Source organism: Chelonia mydas, chromosome 24, assembly GCF_015237465.2.
Source record: "Chelonia mydas isolate rCheMyd1 chromosome 24, rCheMyd1.pri.v2, whole genome shotgun sequence".
Lineage (NCBI taxonomy): Eukaryota > Metazoa > Chordata > Testudines > Cheloniidae > Chelonia > Chelonia mydas.
The window spans coordinates 9,837,763-9,852,807 of NC_051264.2; the positions used below are offsets into that span (position 1 = coordinate 9,837,763).

At 49.2% G+C, this 15,045-nt stretch overlaps 1 protein-coding gene across 3 annotated transcripts in view; it reads left to right on the forward strand.

Annotated features, from left to right (window-relative positions):
- The first annotated feature begins 14,478 nt into the window (after window positions 1-14,478).
- Window positions 14,479-15,045, forward strand: part of F11R (F11 receptor) — a 48,785-nt gene continuing 48,218 nt past the window's right edge. For all 3 annotated transcript variants that reach the window (XM_037882910.2, XM_037882912.2, XM_043535310.1), the window contains exon 1: window positions 14,479-14,644. In XM_037882910.2, coding sequence (XP_037738838.1) covers window positions 14,587-14,644 — 58 coding nt within the window. In that variant the 5' untranslated portion in view covers window positions 14,479-14,586. The remainder of the gene's footprint in view (window positions 14,645-15,045) is intronic.

A 15,045-nucleotide genomic window follows, 5' to 3' on the forward strand; every position in this document is an offset into this window, starting at 1 on the left:
CCATCTACCTGCGACGTGTGTTAAAATGACCGTTTGATATGTATCAACTCGCGAGATCTCCGCTCTACATGAATTTCCAGCTGAGTTATTGCTTATCAAAATTGCGGAGTGGGTCATCTTGACCCTATGTCACAAATTGAAAAAAAAAATTCGCTAAAATATTATTTATTTTTGCATTAAATACAAGATTTGACATATTAATAAATTCTCAGAAATGTAGACTAATGAATTATCATCCCTATTCCCTCCGTACGCGCACTGGGATTGAAATGACATCATTATTTTATTTGTATTTTTTTTCCTTTTTCTTTTTTTTTAATTTGATTTTTTCCCTTGAATTTGGTGCCCCATTTAACTTGGCACCTTAGGCGACCGCCTAGTTCGCCTATGTGGACAGGCCGCCTCTGTACCTACGCTGACGGGAGAACCCCTCATGGCCCTGCTCTTGACTGGAAACTTCAGATGCTAATGATATGTGTGGTTTTGCCACATACTTTGAGTGATCTTGGATAAATTAACTAATCTGTCTGTGCCGCCTATAAAATGGGGGTGATAGTAGTAATTATCTACCCTGCAGGAGAGTTGTGAAGATCAGAGATCCATGGATACAAGACTCTACCGAAGGGGAAAGTATTCAGAATTTTTTTAACTTGTCTGTCTAGCAGTGACCATCAGAGGTCAGCATGCCCTCAAGGATCAATTTGCTGTTCATCCATAAGCCCCTTCGTTTTCAGTTGAAACGGATTTTTACTGAAAATTTCCCAGGTTTTACAAAAAGTATTATTCATTTTTTTTCTGATTTTCACCCTACTTTTGTATCATTCAAATACATATATATAAAAACTTGTTTTATTAGGAAAATACAATACATTGCATGAGATACACGCATGATTATAGTATATTGGTCAGTATGTATACGCAAAGCTGCCTGTTGAAGTAAGGCTATGTATTAGTCTGGAAGAGGGGTTCTTAAAGTGGGGATTGGGACCCCTCAGGGGGTCACAAGGTTATTACACTGGGGGTCATGAGCTGTCAGCCTCCATCCCAAACCTTGCTTTGCCTCCAGCATTTATAATGGTGTTAAATATATAAAAAAGTATTTTTAATTTGTATGGGGGGTCGCACTCAGAGGCTTGCTACGTGAAAGGGGTCACCAGTACAAAAGTTTGAGAACCACTGGTCTCGAAGATAGACACAATAAACGAACAGGCACTCAAGCAAGCTCTGAAGTGCATGAACATCTGAATGTACTGATGAATCTCATGCCCACCATGTATACATTTCAAGCTGTTAGTAGATAATGGTTTAAAGATTTGACACACTAAAATGGGAAGAAAATGAAAATCTGTATCAGAATACATTTCAGAACACAAGGAAGTATTCAAAAGTTTTAACAAAACAAAAACAGGAGAAAAGGATGAAGTTGAGTGTATGCACTACAAATTGTGTGGCACAATTATTAAATGTACAATAAAAACTGTGTTATCCGGCCCTGTACCAACCGGAAAGCTCTATAAACCAGCATTTCTAATTTTCATAGAAAGTCTGGTTTATACTTTGGTTGGTGCAGGGCTGACAGGCTCCCTATCTGGATCCGCATGGCTCCCCGGAAGCGGCCACCTGTCCCTGCTGCTCCCAGGCGGAGGCGTGGCTAGGCGGCTCTGCGCACTGCCTCTGCCCACAGGAGCCGCCCCTGCAACTCCCACTGGCTGGGAACCGCGGCCAATGGGAGCTGTGGAGCCAGTGCTCAAGATGGGGCAGGGGCAGCGGGCAGACCCGCTTGCTGCACGTCTGCCTCAGAGCAGCAGGGACAGGTCGCTGCATGCAGGGAGCCACCCAAGCTGATTGCCCCCAGATCTGGCACCCCAAAACCCCTCCCATGCCCCTAATCCCCTACTGCACCCAAACTCCCTCCCAGAGCCCGCATCCCTCACTCCCTCCTGCACCCCAACCCCCTGCCCCGCACCTCCTCCCGCACCCAAACTCCCTCCCTGATAGTTAACTGGAATTTTTCACTTACCGGCTGTGACGGGTTGGATAACAGAAACCCCCTTGGGAACTGCCAATTGATGTGCTGAGACTACCTCTAAGCCCATTTTCCCTGGCAGCTTGGGACTTCAGAACCCTGCCTGGTTGTGCCAGACACGCCAGCCTGCTTCAAACCCAGACCCAGGTCTGAACCACGTCGCCCAAACGCTGCAGGCTTAACTGAAAACAGCTTAAGAAGTGTTCCTGTCTCCAACACTCAGATACCCAACTCCCAATGGGGTCCAAACCCTAAATAAATCTGTTTTACCCTGTATAAAGCTTACAGGGTAAACTCATAAATTGTTCGCCCTCTATAACACAGAAGGATATGCACAGCTGTTTGCCCCTCCCCCCAGGTATTAATACATACTGTGTATTAATTAATAAGTAAAAAGTGATTTTATTAAGTACAAAAAGTAGGATTTAAGTGGTTCCAAGTCCTAACAGACAGAACAAAGTGAATTACCAAGCAAAATAAAATAAAACACGCAAGTCTAAGCCTAAAAAGTAAGAAAACTGAATACAGATAAAATCTCACCCTCAGAGATGTTTCAATAAGCTTCTATCACAGACTGGATGCCTTCCTAGTCTGGGCACAATTCTTTCCACTGGTACAGCCTTTGTTCCAGCTCAGGTGGTACCTAGGGGATTTCTCATGACTGCAGCCCCCCTTTGTTCTGTTCCACCCCTTTATATATCTTTTGCACAAGGTGGGAATCCTTTGTCCCTCTCTGGGTTCCCACCCCTCCTTCTAAATGGAAAAGCACCAGGTTAAAGATGGATTCCAGTCCAGGTGACATGATCACATGTCATTTTAAGACTTCATTACCCACTTGCCAGCACACAGGTATACAGGAAGACTTACAAGTAAACAGAGCCATCTACAGTCAATTGTCCTGGTTAATGGGAACCATCAAGATTCCAAACCACCATTAATGGCCCACACTTTGCATAATTGCAATAGGACCTCAGAGTTATATTTCATATTTCTAGTTTCAGATACAAGAGTGATACATACATATAAATAGGATGACCACACTCAGTGGATTATAAGCTTTGTAATGATACCTTACAAGTCACCTTTTGCATGAAGCATATTCCAGTTACATTATATTCACACTCTTTAGCATATTTTTATAAAATCATATAGAGTGCAACATCACACTGGCACCCCCCATTCCCCCAACATGCCGGATAAAAAAGCTTTTACTGTAAATATTTATAGGCTAATAGTTCTAAGTCTACAACAGTAAACTGTTTATTCAAATGAAAAGTTGTATTTGGGGATTAGAAATATATTCTCTAATAAACTCAGAGGTGGCAATGTGTTTTCGTTCTGCAGCAAACCACACTGACGAACGGAATTCAAAGCATTAATCTACTGAATACTTTCCCCCCTGTCTTTCAGACCACCAAAATAAACCCTGATATTTACCCAGAAAAATGATTAGAAGTTTTTTGCACTGAGTTTCACCTTTGTTTTTGTGGTTGTGGTAATAAACACTGATCAATTCCCATGAAAAAATAAATAAAATAAAAACTGAAAATGAAGGGTTCTATACATCCACCAGTGATAACAATGTCCACAGTACCCGGGAGGTGAGCCCCACTGTCCCCCTCACCACAAGTAATATTGTAGCAATCAACACATCTTGTAGGGGGACACGGAGTACCAGAGAAGAAAAACAGTGTCTGAATTTTTGCAACCCCTGATTCCCTCCACCTTTCTCCAAATCAGGTTGACTGGAGCTGGCTAATGGAAACCAATGGGATAACACAAGGCATATGTAACATTGGTAGTACCTGGGGCAGGCGAGATGTGCAATATTGTGTCATTGGGTGGGAAGCCAGATCAGCACAGCTACATCACTCTGGGGTGTGGGTTCTTCTGCAAAGTCGAGGAAAACCCCTTTTTGAATTAGTTTGGGAGGGAGGGGAGGCCAGGAAAGGGCTTTTCCATTGTAAATAAAAAGTATGGACTTATTTTTATGGTGCTGCTTAATCAGAACCAGCTGAATTATAATGCCACAGCCTTTGGTAGCGAAGCTAAAAGGCGGTGGACAGAGGGAACACAGGGAAAGAAAGACAGGAATATGGAAAACTGAAGGTGGGGATGGAGAGAGAAAGAGGGGAAGAGACATGCCAAATTGCACTGTTTTAACAAAAGGTGTAATGAAAAATATGTTTTGTTAACCCAGTGCATGAGGGTGGGTGGACACCCTTAAACCCATATAAATATTCCTCAGATCCTGCAGTCAATTAGACCTGGGGGTAACATCTGCAAAAGCACTTAAATGATTTAGGAGCCTAAGGCTGGGTCTACACTAAACAGTTTTGCCGGCATAGCTATGAGTGTGAAAAAAATTCACATCCCAATTGACGTAGCCATGCTGGCAACCCATCCCATGTAGACAACTCTTTTGCTGGTATAGCTTCATGTCGCTGGGGGCTTAACGATAGCAAAAGAACTCCTTTTGCTGGTATACACTGCAGATCCTCTAGGGGACTTAGGCCATGTCTACACTACGAAATTAGGTTGAATTTATAGAAGTCGGTTTTGTAGAAAGCGTTTTTATACAGTTGATTATGTGTGTCCCCACACAAATGCTCTAAGTGCATTTAGTCGGCGGAGTGCGTCCACACTACTGAGGCAACTGTCGACTTCCAGAGCATTGCACTGTGGGTAGCTATCCCACAGTTCCCACAGTCTCTGCCGCCCATTTGAATTCTGGGTAGAAATCCCAATGCCTGATGGGGCAAAAACATTGTCTAGGTACATATTAGTAGGCCCCCACTTCCCTCCCTCTCTCCATGAAAGCAATGGCAGACAATCATTTCGCGCCTTTTTTCCAGGGTTACCCGTGCAGACGCCATATCACGGCAAGCATGGAGCCCCCTCAGCTCACCGTCACCGTATGTCTCCTGGGTGCTGGCAGACGCGGTACTGCATTGCTACACAGCAGCAGCTCATTGCCTTTTGGCAGCAGCCAGTGCAGTATGACTGGTAGCCATCGTCGCCGTACTCCAGGGTGCTCTTTTAGCCGACCTCGGTGAAGTCGGTCAGGGGCGCCTGGGCAAACATGGGAGTGACTCAGCCAGGTCATTTCCCTTTTAAGTTTTGTCTCATGGCAATTCAGTCCGGCCGGCAGCCCTACTGCACCGTCTTCTAATGAGCAGCCAGGAGAAGACGATGGCCAGCAGTCGTACTGCACCATCTGCTGCTAGCAAGATGTATAAAGATAGATGAAGTTGATCAAAACAAGAAATAGACCAGATTTGTTTTGTATTCATTTTCTCCTCCCTCCCTCCGTGAAATCAACGTCCTGCTAAACCCAGGGTTTTGAGTTCTATCCTTGAGGGGGCCATTCTGTTTCTCCTTGATGCAAAGCCACCCCCTTTGTTGATTTTAATTCCCTGTAAGCCAACCCTGTAAGCCATGTTGTCAGTTGCCCCTCCCTCTGTCAGAGCAAAGGCAGACAATCGTTTCGCGCATTTTTTTAGCGCAGACACCGTAACACTGGGAACATGGAGCCCGCTCAGATCACCGCGGCAATTATGAGCACTATAAACACCGCACACGTTATCCAGCAGGATATGCAGAACCATAACGTGCAAGAAAAGCGAAACCAGGCAAGGAGGAGGCGACTGCAGCATGGCAACGAGAGTGATGAGGACATGGACATAGACTTCTCACAAAGTACAGGCCCCTGCAATGTGCACATCATGGTGTCAATTGGGCAGGTTCATGGTGTGGAACGCCGATTCTGGGCCCAGGAAACAAGCACAGAGTGGTGGAATCACACAGTGTTGCAGCTCTGGGACGATTCCCAGTGGCTGCGAAACTTTCGCATGTGTAAGGGCACTTTCATGAAACTTTGTGACTTGCTTTTTCCTGCCCTGAAGTGCAAGAATACCAAGATGAGAGCAGCCCTCACAGTTGAGAAGCGAGTGGTGATAGCCCTGTGGAAGCTTGCAACGCCAGACAGCTACCGGTCAGTCGGGAATCAATTTGGAGTGGGCAAATCTACTGTGGGGGCTGCTGTGATGCAAGTATCACTGAGCTGCTGATATCAAGGGTAGTGACTCTGGGAAATGTGCAGGTCATAGTGGATGACTTTGCTGCAATGGGATTCCCTAACTGTAGTGGGGCCATAGACGGAACCCATATCCCTAGCTTGGCACTGGAGCACCAAGCCAGCGAGTACATAAACCGCAAGGGGTACTTTTCAATAGTGCTGCAAGCTCTGGTGGATCACAAGAGACATTTCACCAACATCAACGTGGGATGGCCGGGAAAGGTACATGACGCTCGCATCTTCAGAAACTCTGGTCTGTTTCAACAGCTGCAGCAAGGGACTTACTTTCCAGACCAGAAAATAACCGTTGGGGATGTTGAAATGCCTATAGTTATCCTTGGAGACCCAGCCTATCCCTTAATGCCATGGCTCATGAAGCCATACACAGGCAGCCTGGACAGTAGTCTGGAGCTGTTCACCTATATGCTGAGCAAGTGCAGAATGGTGGTAGAATGTGCATTTGGGCATTTAAAAGCGCCCTGGTGCAGTTTACTGACTCGGTTAGACCTCAGCGAAACCAATATTCCCACTGTTATTACTGCTTGCTGTGTGCCCCACGATATCTGTGAGAGTAAGGGGGAGATGTTTATGGCAGGGTGGGAGGTTGAGGCAAATCGCCTGGCTGCTGATTACGCACAGCCAGACACCAGGGCAGTTAGAAGAGTACAGGAGGGTGCGGTGTGCATCAGAGAAGCTTTGAAAACCAGTTTTAGGAATGGCCAGGCTACGGTGTGAAAGTTCTGTTTGTTTCTTCTTGATGGAACCCCACCCCCGGGTTCACTCTACTTTCCTGTAAGCTAAGCACCCTCCCCTCCCCGCTTCGATCACCGCTTGCAGAGGCAATAAAGTCATTGTTGCTTCACATTCATACATTCTTTATTTATTCATCACACAAATAGGGGAATAACTGCCAAGGTAGCCCAGGCGGGGTGGTGGAGGAGGGAAGCACCAGGAGGGGTGGTGGAGGGAGGGACAAGGCCACACAGCACTTTAAAACTCTAAAACTTATTAGATGCCAGCCTTCTGTTGCTTGGGCAATCCTCTGGGGTGGAATGGCTGGGTGGCTGGAGCCCCCCCCCCCACGTTCTTGGGTGTCTGGGTGAGGAGACTATGGAACTTGGGGAGGAGGGCAGTTGGTTACACAGGGGCTGTAGCAGTGGTCTGTGCTCCTGTTGCCTTTCCTGCAGCTCAACCATATAATGGAGCATATGAGTTTGATCCTCCAGCAGCTTGAGCATTGACTCCTGCCTTCTTTCAGCAAGCTGACGCCACCTACCATCTTCAGCCCTCCACCTCTCCTCGCGGTCATACTGTGTTTTCCTGCACTCTGAGATTGTCTGCCTCCACGTATTTTGCTGTGCTCTGTCAGTGTGGAAGGACAGCATGAGGTCAGAGAACATTTCATCACGAGTGCGTCTTTTTCGCCTTCTAATCTTCACTAGCCTCTGGGAAGGAGAAACATATGCAGCTGGTGGAGGGAAAAAAAAGGGAGAGTGGTAGTTAAAACGACACATTTTATAGAACAATGGGTACACTCTTTCACAATAAATCTTGCTGTTAACATTACATAGCACATGTGCTTTCATTACAAGGTTGCATTTTGCCTCTTACTGAGGGTCTACCGGTTTGGTGTGAGAGCTCACTCACGCAGGGCCGGGCAGCAGAATTCGGCTTGCAGGCAGCCATGGTAAGCCACAGTCTTTTGGCTTTTTTAACCTTCATAACATGTGGGAATGGCTTCAAACAGCAGCGCCCTCGTTTCCCATACGAAGTAGCCGTTGCGTTGGCCATTAAAAATGGGTTGGCAATTTAAAAGGAGGGGCTGTGGTTTCCAGGTTCACGTGCAGCAGAAACCCAACTAACCCCCCCTCCCAATTCTCTGGGATGATGGCTTCACCCCTCCCCCCACCATGTGGCTAACAGCAGGGAAGATTTCTGTTCAGTCACAGGCAAACAGCACAGCAGGAACGGGCACCTCTGAATGACCGCTTACTAAAACTACCCTATTTCAGCGAGGTGACCATGAATGATATCGCTCTCCTGAGGGTAACACAGAGAGATAAAGAACGGATGTTGTTTGAATTCCAGCAAACACCGGGACCATACGCTGCAATGCTTTGTTCTGCAATGATTCCCGACTACGTGCTACTGGCCTGGCGTGATAAAGTGTCCTACCATGGAGGACGGAATAAGGCTGCCCTCCCCAGAAACCTTTTGCAAAGGCTTTGGGAGTACATCCAGGAGAGCTTTATGGAGATGTCCCTGGAGGATTTCCGCTCCATCCCCAGACACGTTAACAGACATTTCCAGTAGCTGTACTGGACGCAAATGCCAGGGAAAATTAATCATTAAACACGCTTGCTTTTAAATCATGTATAATATTTACAAAGGTATACTCACCAGAGGTCCCTTCTCTGCCTTCAGGGTCTGGGATCCCGCCTTAGGTGGGTTCGGGGGGGTACTGGGTCCAGGTCCAGGGTGATAAACAGATCCTGGCTGTTGGGGAAACTGGTTTCTCTGCTTCCTTGCTGTGAGCTATCTACAACCTCCTCCTCCTCATCATTTTCCTCACCCCCGAAACCTGCTTCCGTGTTGCCTCCCACTCCTTGGACGGAGTCAAAGCACAGGGTTGGGGTAGTGGTGGCTGCACCCCCTAGAATGGCATGCAGCTCATCATAGAAGTGGCATGTCTAGGGCTCTGAACTGGAGCGGCCATTTGCCTCTCTGTTTTTTTTGGTAGGCTTGCCTGAGCTCCTTAATTTTCATGCGGCACTGCTGCACTAGCCTCTGTCCTTCATGCCATTGGAGATTTTTTCAAATATTTTGGCATTTCATCTTTTTGAATGGAGTTCCGCCAGCATGGATTCATCTCCCCATACAGCGATCAGATCCCGTAGCTCCCGTTCGGTCTATGCTGGAGCTCTTCGGCGATTCTGGGACTGCATGGTCTCCTGTGATGGTGACCTGTGCAGGTGAGCTCACCATGCTGGCCAAACAGGAAATGAGATTCAAAAGTTCGCGGGCCTTTTCCTGTCTACCTGGCCAGTGCATCTGAGTTGAGAGCGCTGTCCAGAGCGGTCACAACTGAGCACTCTGGGATAGCTCCTGGAGGCCAATACCGTCGAATTGCATCCACAGTATCCCACATTTGACCCGGCAAGGCCAATTTCAGTGCTAATCCCCTCGTCGGGAGTGGAGTAAAGAAATCGATTTTAAGAGCCCTTTAAGTTGAAAAAAAGGGCTTCGTCATGTGGACGGTGCAGGGTTAAATTGAGATAACGCTGCTAAATTTGACCTAAACTCATAGTGTAGACCAGGCCTTAGACTGCATAGCTCTGCTGGTACAGCTCTACCGTCCAGCAGAGCTTTTGTAGTGTAGCCTCCAGATTGCCTGGTGTATGCACTGCTCACCTAAGTGGAGAAGCTACACTGGTATAAGCACTTGTATACTGGTATAACTGCATCTATTCTAGGGGGTATTTGCCACTTTAACTATGCTGACCTAGATAAAGTCGCAAAGCTTTTAAGTGTAGACAAGGCTGGTGGCACTTAGGAGCCTATATCTCCTTGACAGCTACTTTTGAAAATGGGACTTAGGACTTCTCCACCCAGGGAGGTATTCCAGAATAGCTATTCCTCTTTAAATTTACACTCTACCTCAGTCCAGAATAACTTGAATGTGCAGACAAGCCCTAAGTCACTTAGGAGGTTTTAAAAATGTTAGCCCTGGCTACATACCATGTTGTACCAGTTTAACTAAACCTTATTATTAATGATGTTTATTGTGGTAATGGCTAAGGACAACCAAGAATGGGGCCCTATTGTGGTAGGTGCTGTGCAACCAGAGAGAAGTAGACAATCCCCACCCCCAAAGAGCTTACCATCTAACTCAGTGGTTCTCAAACTTTTGTACTGGTGACCCCTTTCACATAGCCTGCCTCTCAGTGCGACCCTCCTTATAAATTAAAAATACTTTTTTATATATTTAACACCATTATAAATGCTGGAGGCAAAGCAAGGTTTGCAGTGAAGGCTGAGAGCTCACAACCCCCATGTAATAATCAGGGGGTCCTGACCCCCAGTTTGAGAACCCCTGATCTAACTAGACCAGACACAGAATAGGGGAAGGGGTAGAACACATCAGCAGTGTGTTTGCACAGCACCTAGCACCATGTGAAGTGATAAGATTCCCCTGTATGATGTTATTAGAACATGCTCCAAACCCACAGCTCTGCCCAGGCAGAAGTCGGCAAACAGGTCTGTCCTAAACAAAGGTGTGTTTGCCTTAATTTGCATTTAAGCTGTAAAGAGTTATGAAGCAGAAAGGGGCAAGAGAGGAAACAAAAGGAAACCTGCATGTCAAACACAGGTGACAAAACCCAGCAGGGAATATCCTTCGACACAGACTCTTTGTCTCCAGTTTCTTAGCTGGAAATGTTTTTCAAGAGAGGGACTGAAACTATTAAAAGGAGAGACAAATACCCCAAAGGACCCCCGTCTCTCCCGTCCATCTCACTCTTTATGCCTAACGAAACAAAAGAAGCAGCCGTTAGACTTCAGGGGAGGGGTCCCGACTTGAAGAGTTTGGTCAGTAATGCTGTTGGAAGCATGTGGTGAGAAACTTTGCTTTAGATCTATTATAGTTTGTTAAGCTAAGCACTAGAAAGCATTTGATTATTGTTTTTCTTGGAACCATTTCTGACTCTTATGCCTTATTGCTTGCACTCAAAACCTCTCTCTTTGTAGCTAATAAACTTGTTTTATTGTTTTATCTAATCCAGTGTGTTTAAGTGAAAGTGTCTGGCGAGCTCCATTTAAAGTGTATATTATTCCTTTAAAGCAAGGGTGGGCAAACTACAGCCCGTGGGCCGCATCCAGCCCGCCAGCCGTTTTAATCTGGCCGTCGAGCTCCTGCTGGGGAGCAGAGTCTAGGGCTTGTCCCTCTCTGGTGCTCCAGCCAGAGGGTAGGGTTGGGGGCTGCTCCGCACGGCTCCCGGAAGCAGCGGCATGTCCTCCCTCCAGCTCCTACACAGAGGCGGGGCCAGGTGACTCTGCTGCATGCTGCCCCGTCCATGGGCGCCACCCCTGCAGCTCGCATTGGTCGTGGTCCCTCTGAGGTAGAGCAGTGCTGTCATCCCCATTGTACAGATGGGGAACTGAGGCTCAGAGCTGCTAAGTGACTGGGCCAAGGTAACACAGAAAGCCTCTGGGGCAGGGAATTGAAATTGTGTCTTCCAAGTCCCGGGCTCGGATCCTAACCATCATTTTGACTGTCTTGTTTTGTTCTAGAATGTTGAAATGTTTCATTTTGATAGGGTAAAAACATTTTGTTTTCATTTCATTTTGACTTTCATATTATAACATTAATTTGAATATAATATTGATAGGGTAGGTCAATTGAAGTTTATATAGAACAACATAATAATAATAAACTAAACCCAAACACTATAGCAGAAGTTACCCTGCAGAGGATAACACGATCAAACATAGGAATTATTACACACAAAACAAAACACAAATGACATAAAAGGCAATTTTCAGCATTGTTGTAGCTGTGTTCAGTCCAGACCTGAAGAAGAGCTCTGTCTTAGCTCAAAAGCTTGTCTCTCTCAGCCACAGAAATTGGTCCAACAAAAGATATTACGTTCCCCACCTTGTCTCTGTAACAGTGTTAGCCGATGGCCAAGGATGTTTGGTGAGGTGCCAGCTATGCCCGTTTTATACCATCCGTGACTTTAACCGCTAGGACGCACTGTCCCTTCGCGGCGGGCAGCCTGGGCTAGGCTGACGGATGCCCCAAGGTCCTAAACACCCGTGACTTTAACTGCTAGAGCTCAGAGCTCCTTTGCAGCGGGCAGTCAGGATTGACTGACAGGCGCCCCAATGGCAGCACTAAGAGCCTCTCCACACCCGTGACTTTAACTGCTAGAGCTCAGAGCTCCTTCGCAGCGGGCAGCCAGGATTGACTGACAGGCGCCCCAAGAGTTTGCTCCGTGGAGGCGGCACAACTCAACGCTAGGCTCTTAGTACTCTCACCTAATGGCCAGGCTTTATAGCCAAAACGGCTGAGGTTCTTTAATTGTGTTGGCTGCTTTACAGTAAACCAGAGAAACAAGTCAGGCTTATGCACAAATGGTTACCAAAATTTATTGAACTAGATTCTAATCATGTGGTTACAAAATTGCTGGTGCCTACTTATTTAAATGTAGAGATGTTACACACACAAACAAGCTACAAAACTGAAGCCACAATCCCAAAGAAAGAAAACGAAGTATAGAGCTCTATTTCAAAATATGTGTACACTAAAGATAGGAGATCAGGTGTGGGTGCTTCTTACCCTCCTTGCATCTCTCGATTCCGGCGGTGCCAAGCCAGGATCGGTCACTCAATTCCGCGGAAAGACGAATAAGGGACAAGGCTTAGGGACCCTCTTAGCTGCAGAAGCCTTGGGAGGCTGTCACTTATCTGACCAGCAGATAGATAGTGAAAAGCACTCAAAAATCATGGTGCTGTAGGTCCCCTACTTATACCTCTGTACTCCTTTATTCTCTTTCTCCTTTCTTATGCCAAATTGGGGCTGGTCTGTCTGGGCGACGCCAGCTCTCGCAAGAGTAGTTTACACTTGCAAGGGAGAGAAACAATAAGTTTCGACTACTGGACATTCCTTTTATTAGGGTAAATATTTTCCCACCTAGGATGTTGGTGTGTGTGCATCATGCTATTTAGCAGGGGCTAAGAGCCATGTCTGTCACAGCGCCTCTGCCTGCTGTGAGCCTAATCGTTGTATATGTTCCCAGAGGCACATTGTAGCAGCACACCTGTGCTTTTCACAGCTTCAAAGGCTGTGCTGGAATTTATGTTAAGTGCCCTGTTTTGTTTTTTTTTTGGCTCCCGTGTGTTCCCAGCAATGCTGGTCTGAGACGGGGGGGCTGGCTGTCTGGCTACAAACAGGCAACAAAAATTGAGGCCTCATCTATATTACAAGGTTTTGCCAGCCTGGCTATGTTGGCTGGGAGTGTGAAAAAAATCACAAACCCTACTTGACAGCTATGCTGGCAGAACCCCCCGTACAGATGCAACGATATCGACAGAAGAGCGCTTCCATTGGAATAGTGACTGCAGTTTGGTGAGGTGGTGCAGCTATGGCCCAAGAAGAATTCGTTCTGTTGGCGAATGCTGCGTCTAGACTAAAAACCGGCCAAGGAGCTGTAGTGTAGACACGGCCAGAAAGGAGAGAAACAGAGGGAAAGAAACAACAAAGAAAGGCAGAAGGGAGGGGGCAGGGCACACTCAGGAAGGAGTTACAACCCAACCTGCCAATTTATTCCCCCACGCCTATAAAGTCTGCCCATAAATCCATGACCTGATTGCAATGGTCTATATAGCATCTGTGCATATGAGGTACTGTATTTCATTTGTTACATTACATGATGATGGTTCGGCAGGATCAAAACGTTTCGAGGTCCCCGAATGGAATGTGTTCGGACTTTCCGTTCCGCGGAGAACATTTCCCAAATGTCTGGACTCCCCTGCGGGAGGGAAATGCTGTTTCTCCGGCTGGCTCAGACCCGCCCGCGGGGCCCCGAATGGAGACAGGGCCAGAGCCTGAGGGGGAGGAGCCTCTCCCCAGCACCCAGCCTCAGGCCGCCCTGTCACACTAAGCCCAGGCGCAGGGCGGGGCGCTGGGCCACCAGGGGCAGGGAGAGGGGCTGGGCTTGGGTCCGGGGAACCATGGGGTGGGGAGTGAGCTGGGCCGGGGCTGGGCCGCAGGGGCTGGGCAGGAGGGAGAGATGACCTGGCCAGAGGGGCTCCTGGCCACGGGGCGGTGGGGAGGTTAAGCCTGGGTGCAGGGACGGGGGAAGGGGGGGACCTGGGGCCACAGGGAGGTGCAGGGAGGGGGGTGAGCTGGGCCGGGCGCTAGGCCAGTGGGAGGAGGCTGCGTGCAGGACACGGGTGGGGGGTGAGCTGGGCTGGGGGCAGCGCGGGGGGGGGCAGCTTTCTCCCAGCGGCCTCTCTGATTTGGGGGGGCCCCAGTCCCTGGGTGCAGCCCCGCCCCCATGAGCGCCGAGCGGGGGTCGCGTTCTTTGGCACAGTCCGGGCCAGTGGAGCCGAGTAAGGCCTCCGTCACCATGACAACCTGAGCGGCCTGGCGCGGGGAGGGGAGCGCCTTGGGGCGGGGACTAAGTTCACGGGGCGAGGTGAAGGGCCCCACTGGTAACCAATCAGGGCGGAGCTGTAGGTGTGATAGCCAGTCAGGGCACAGGGCTGACGCCATCGACGACACCGTACCAGAATCCAATCAACACCTGGGGGCGGGGCGCACGGGGCGGTGAGCGTTGGCCGGGATCCAATGGGGGCACAGAGGGCGGGGCCTCACCTGGCGGAAGGCGGGGCCTCACCTGCGGGCGGTGAGCCGGGCCGGGTGGGGCTCAGTGAGGCAGCGGCGGGCGTCGCCTCTCGGAGTTCCGTGGGTCGCGGGGCGATGGCTGGGCCCGGGGCGTGGGGCCGGCTCCACTTCGTGCTCCTCAGCGTCAGCTCCTGTGAGTGCCGCGCCGGGGCAGGAGTGAGGGGGCTGGGCGGTGAGGCAGGCAGGCAGGCGGGCGGGCGCGTTGCGGGGGGAAGGGGGCGTTGGGCCGGGAGGCGGGCGGGGGGGAGGGTAGAGGAGGGGGCAGGGGCAATGGGGCGGGGGGGGGGAGGGTAGAGGAGGGGGCGTTGGGCCGGGAGGCGGGCGGGGGGGAGGGTAGAGGAGGGGGCGTTGGGCCGGGGGGCGGGCGGGGGGGAGGGTAGAGGAGGGGGCGTTGGGCCGGGGGGCGGGCGGGGGGGAGGGTAGAGGAGGGGGCGTTGGGCCGGGGGGGGGAGGGTAGAGGAGGGGGCGTTGGGGCGGGGGGCGGGCGGGGGGGTAGAGGAGGGGGCAGGGGCAATGAGGCGGGCGGGGGGGGAG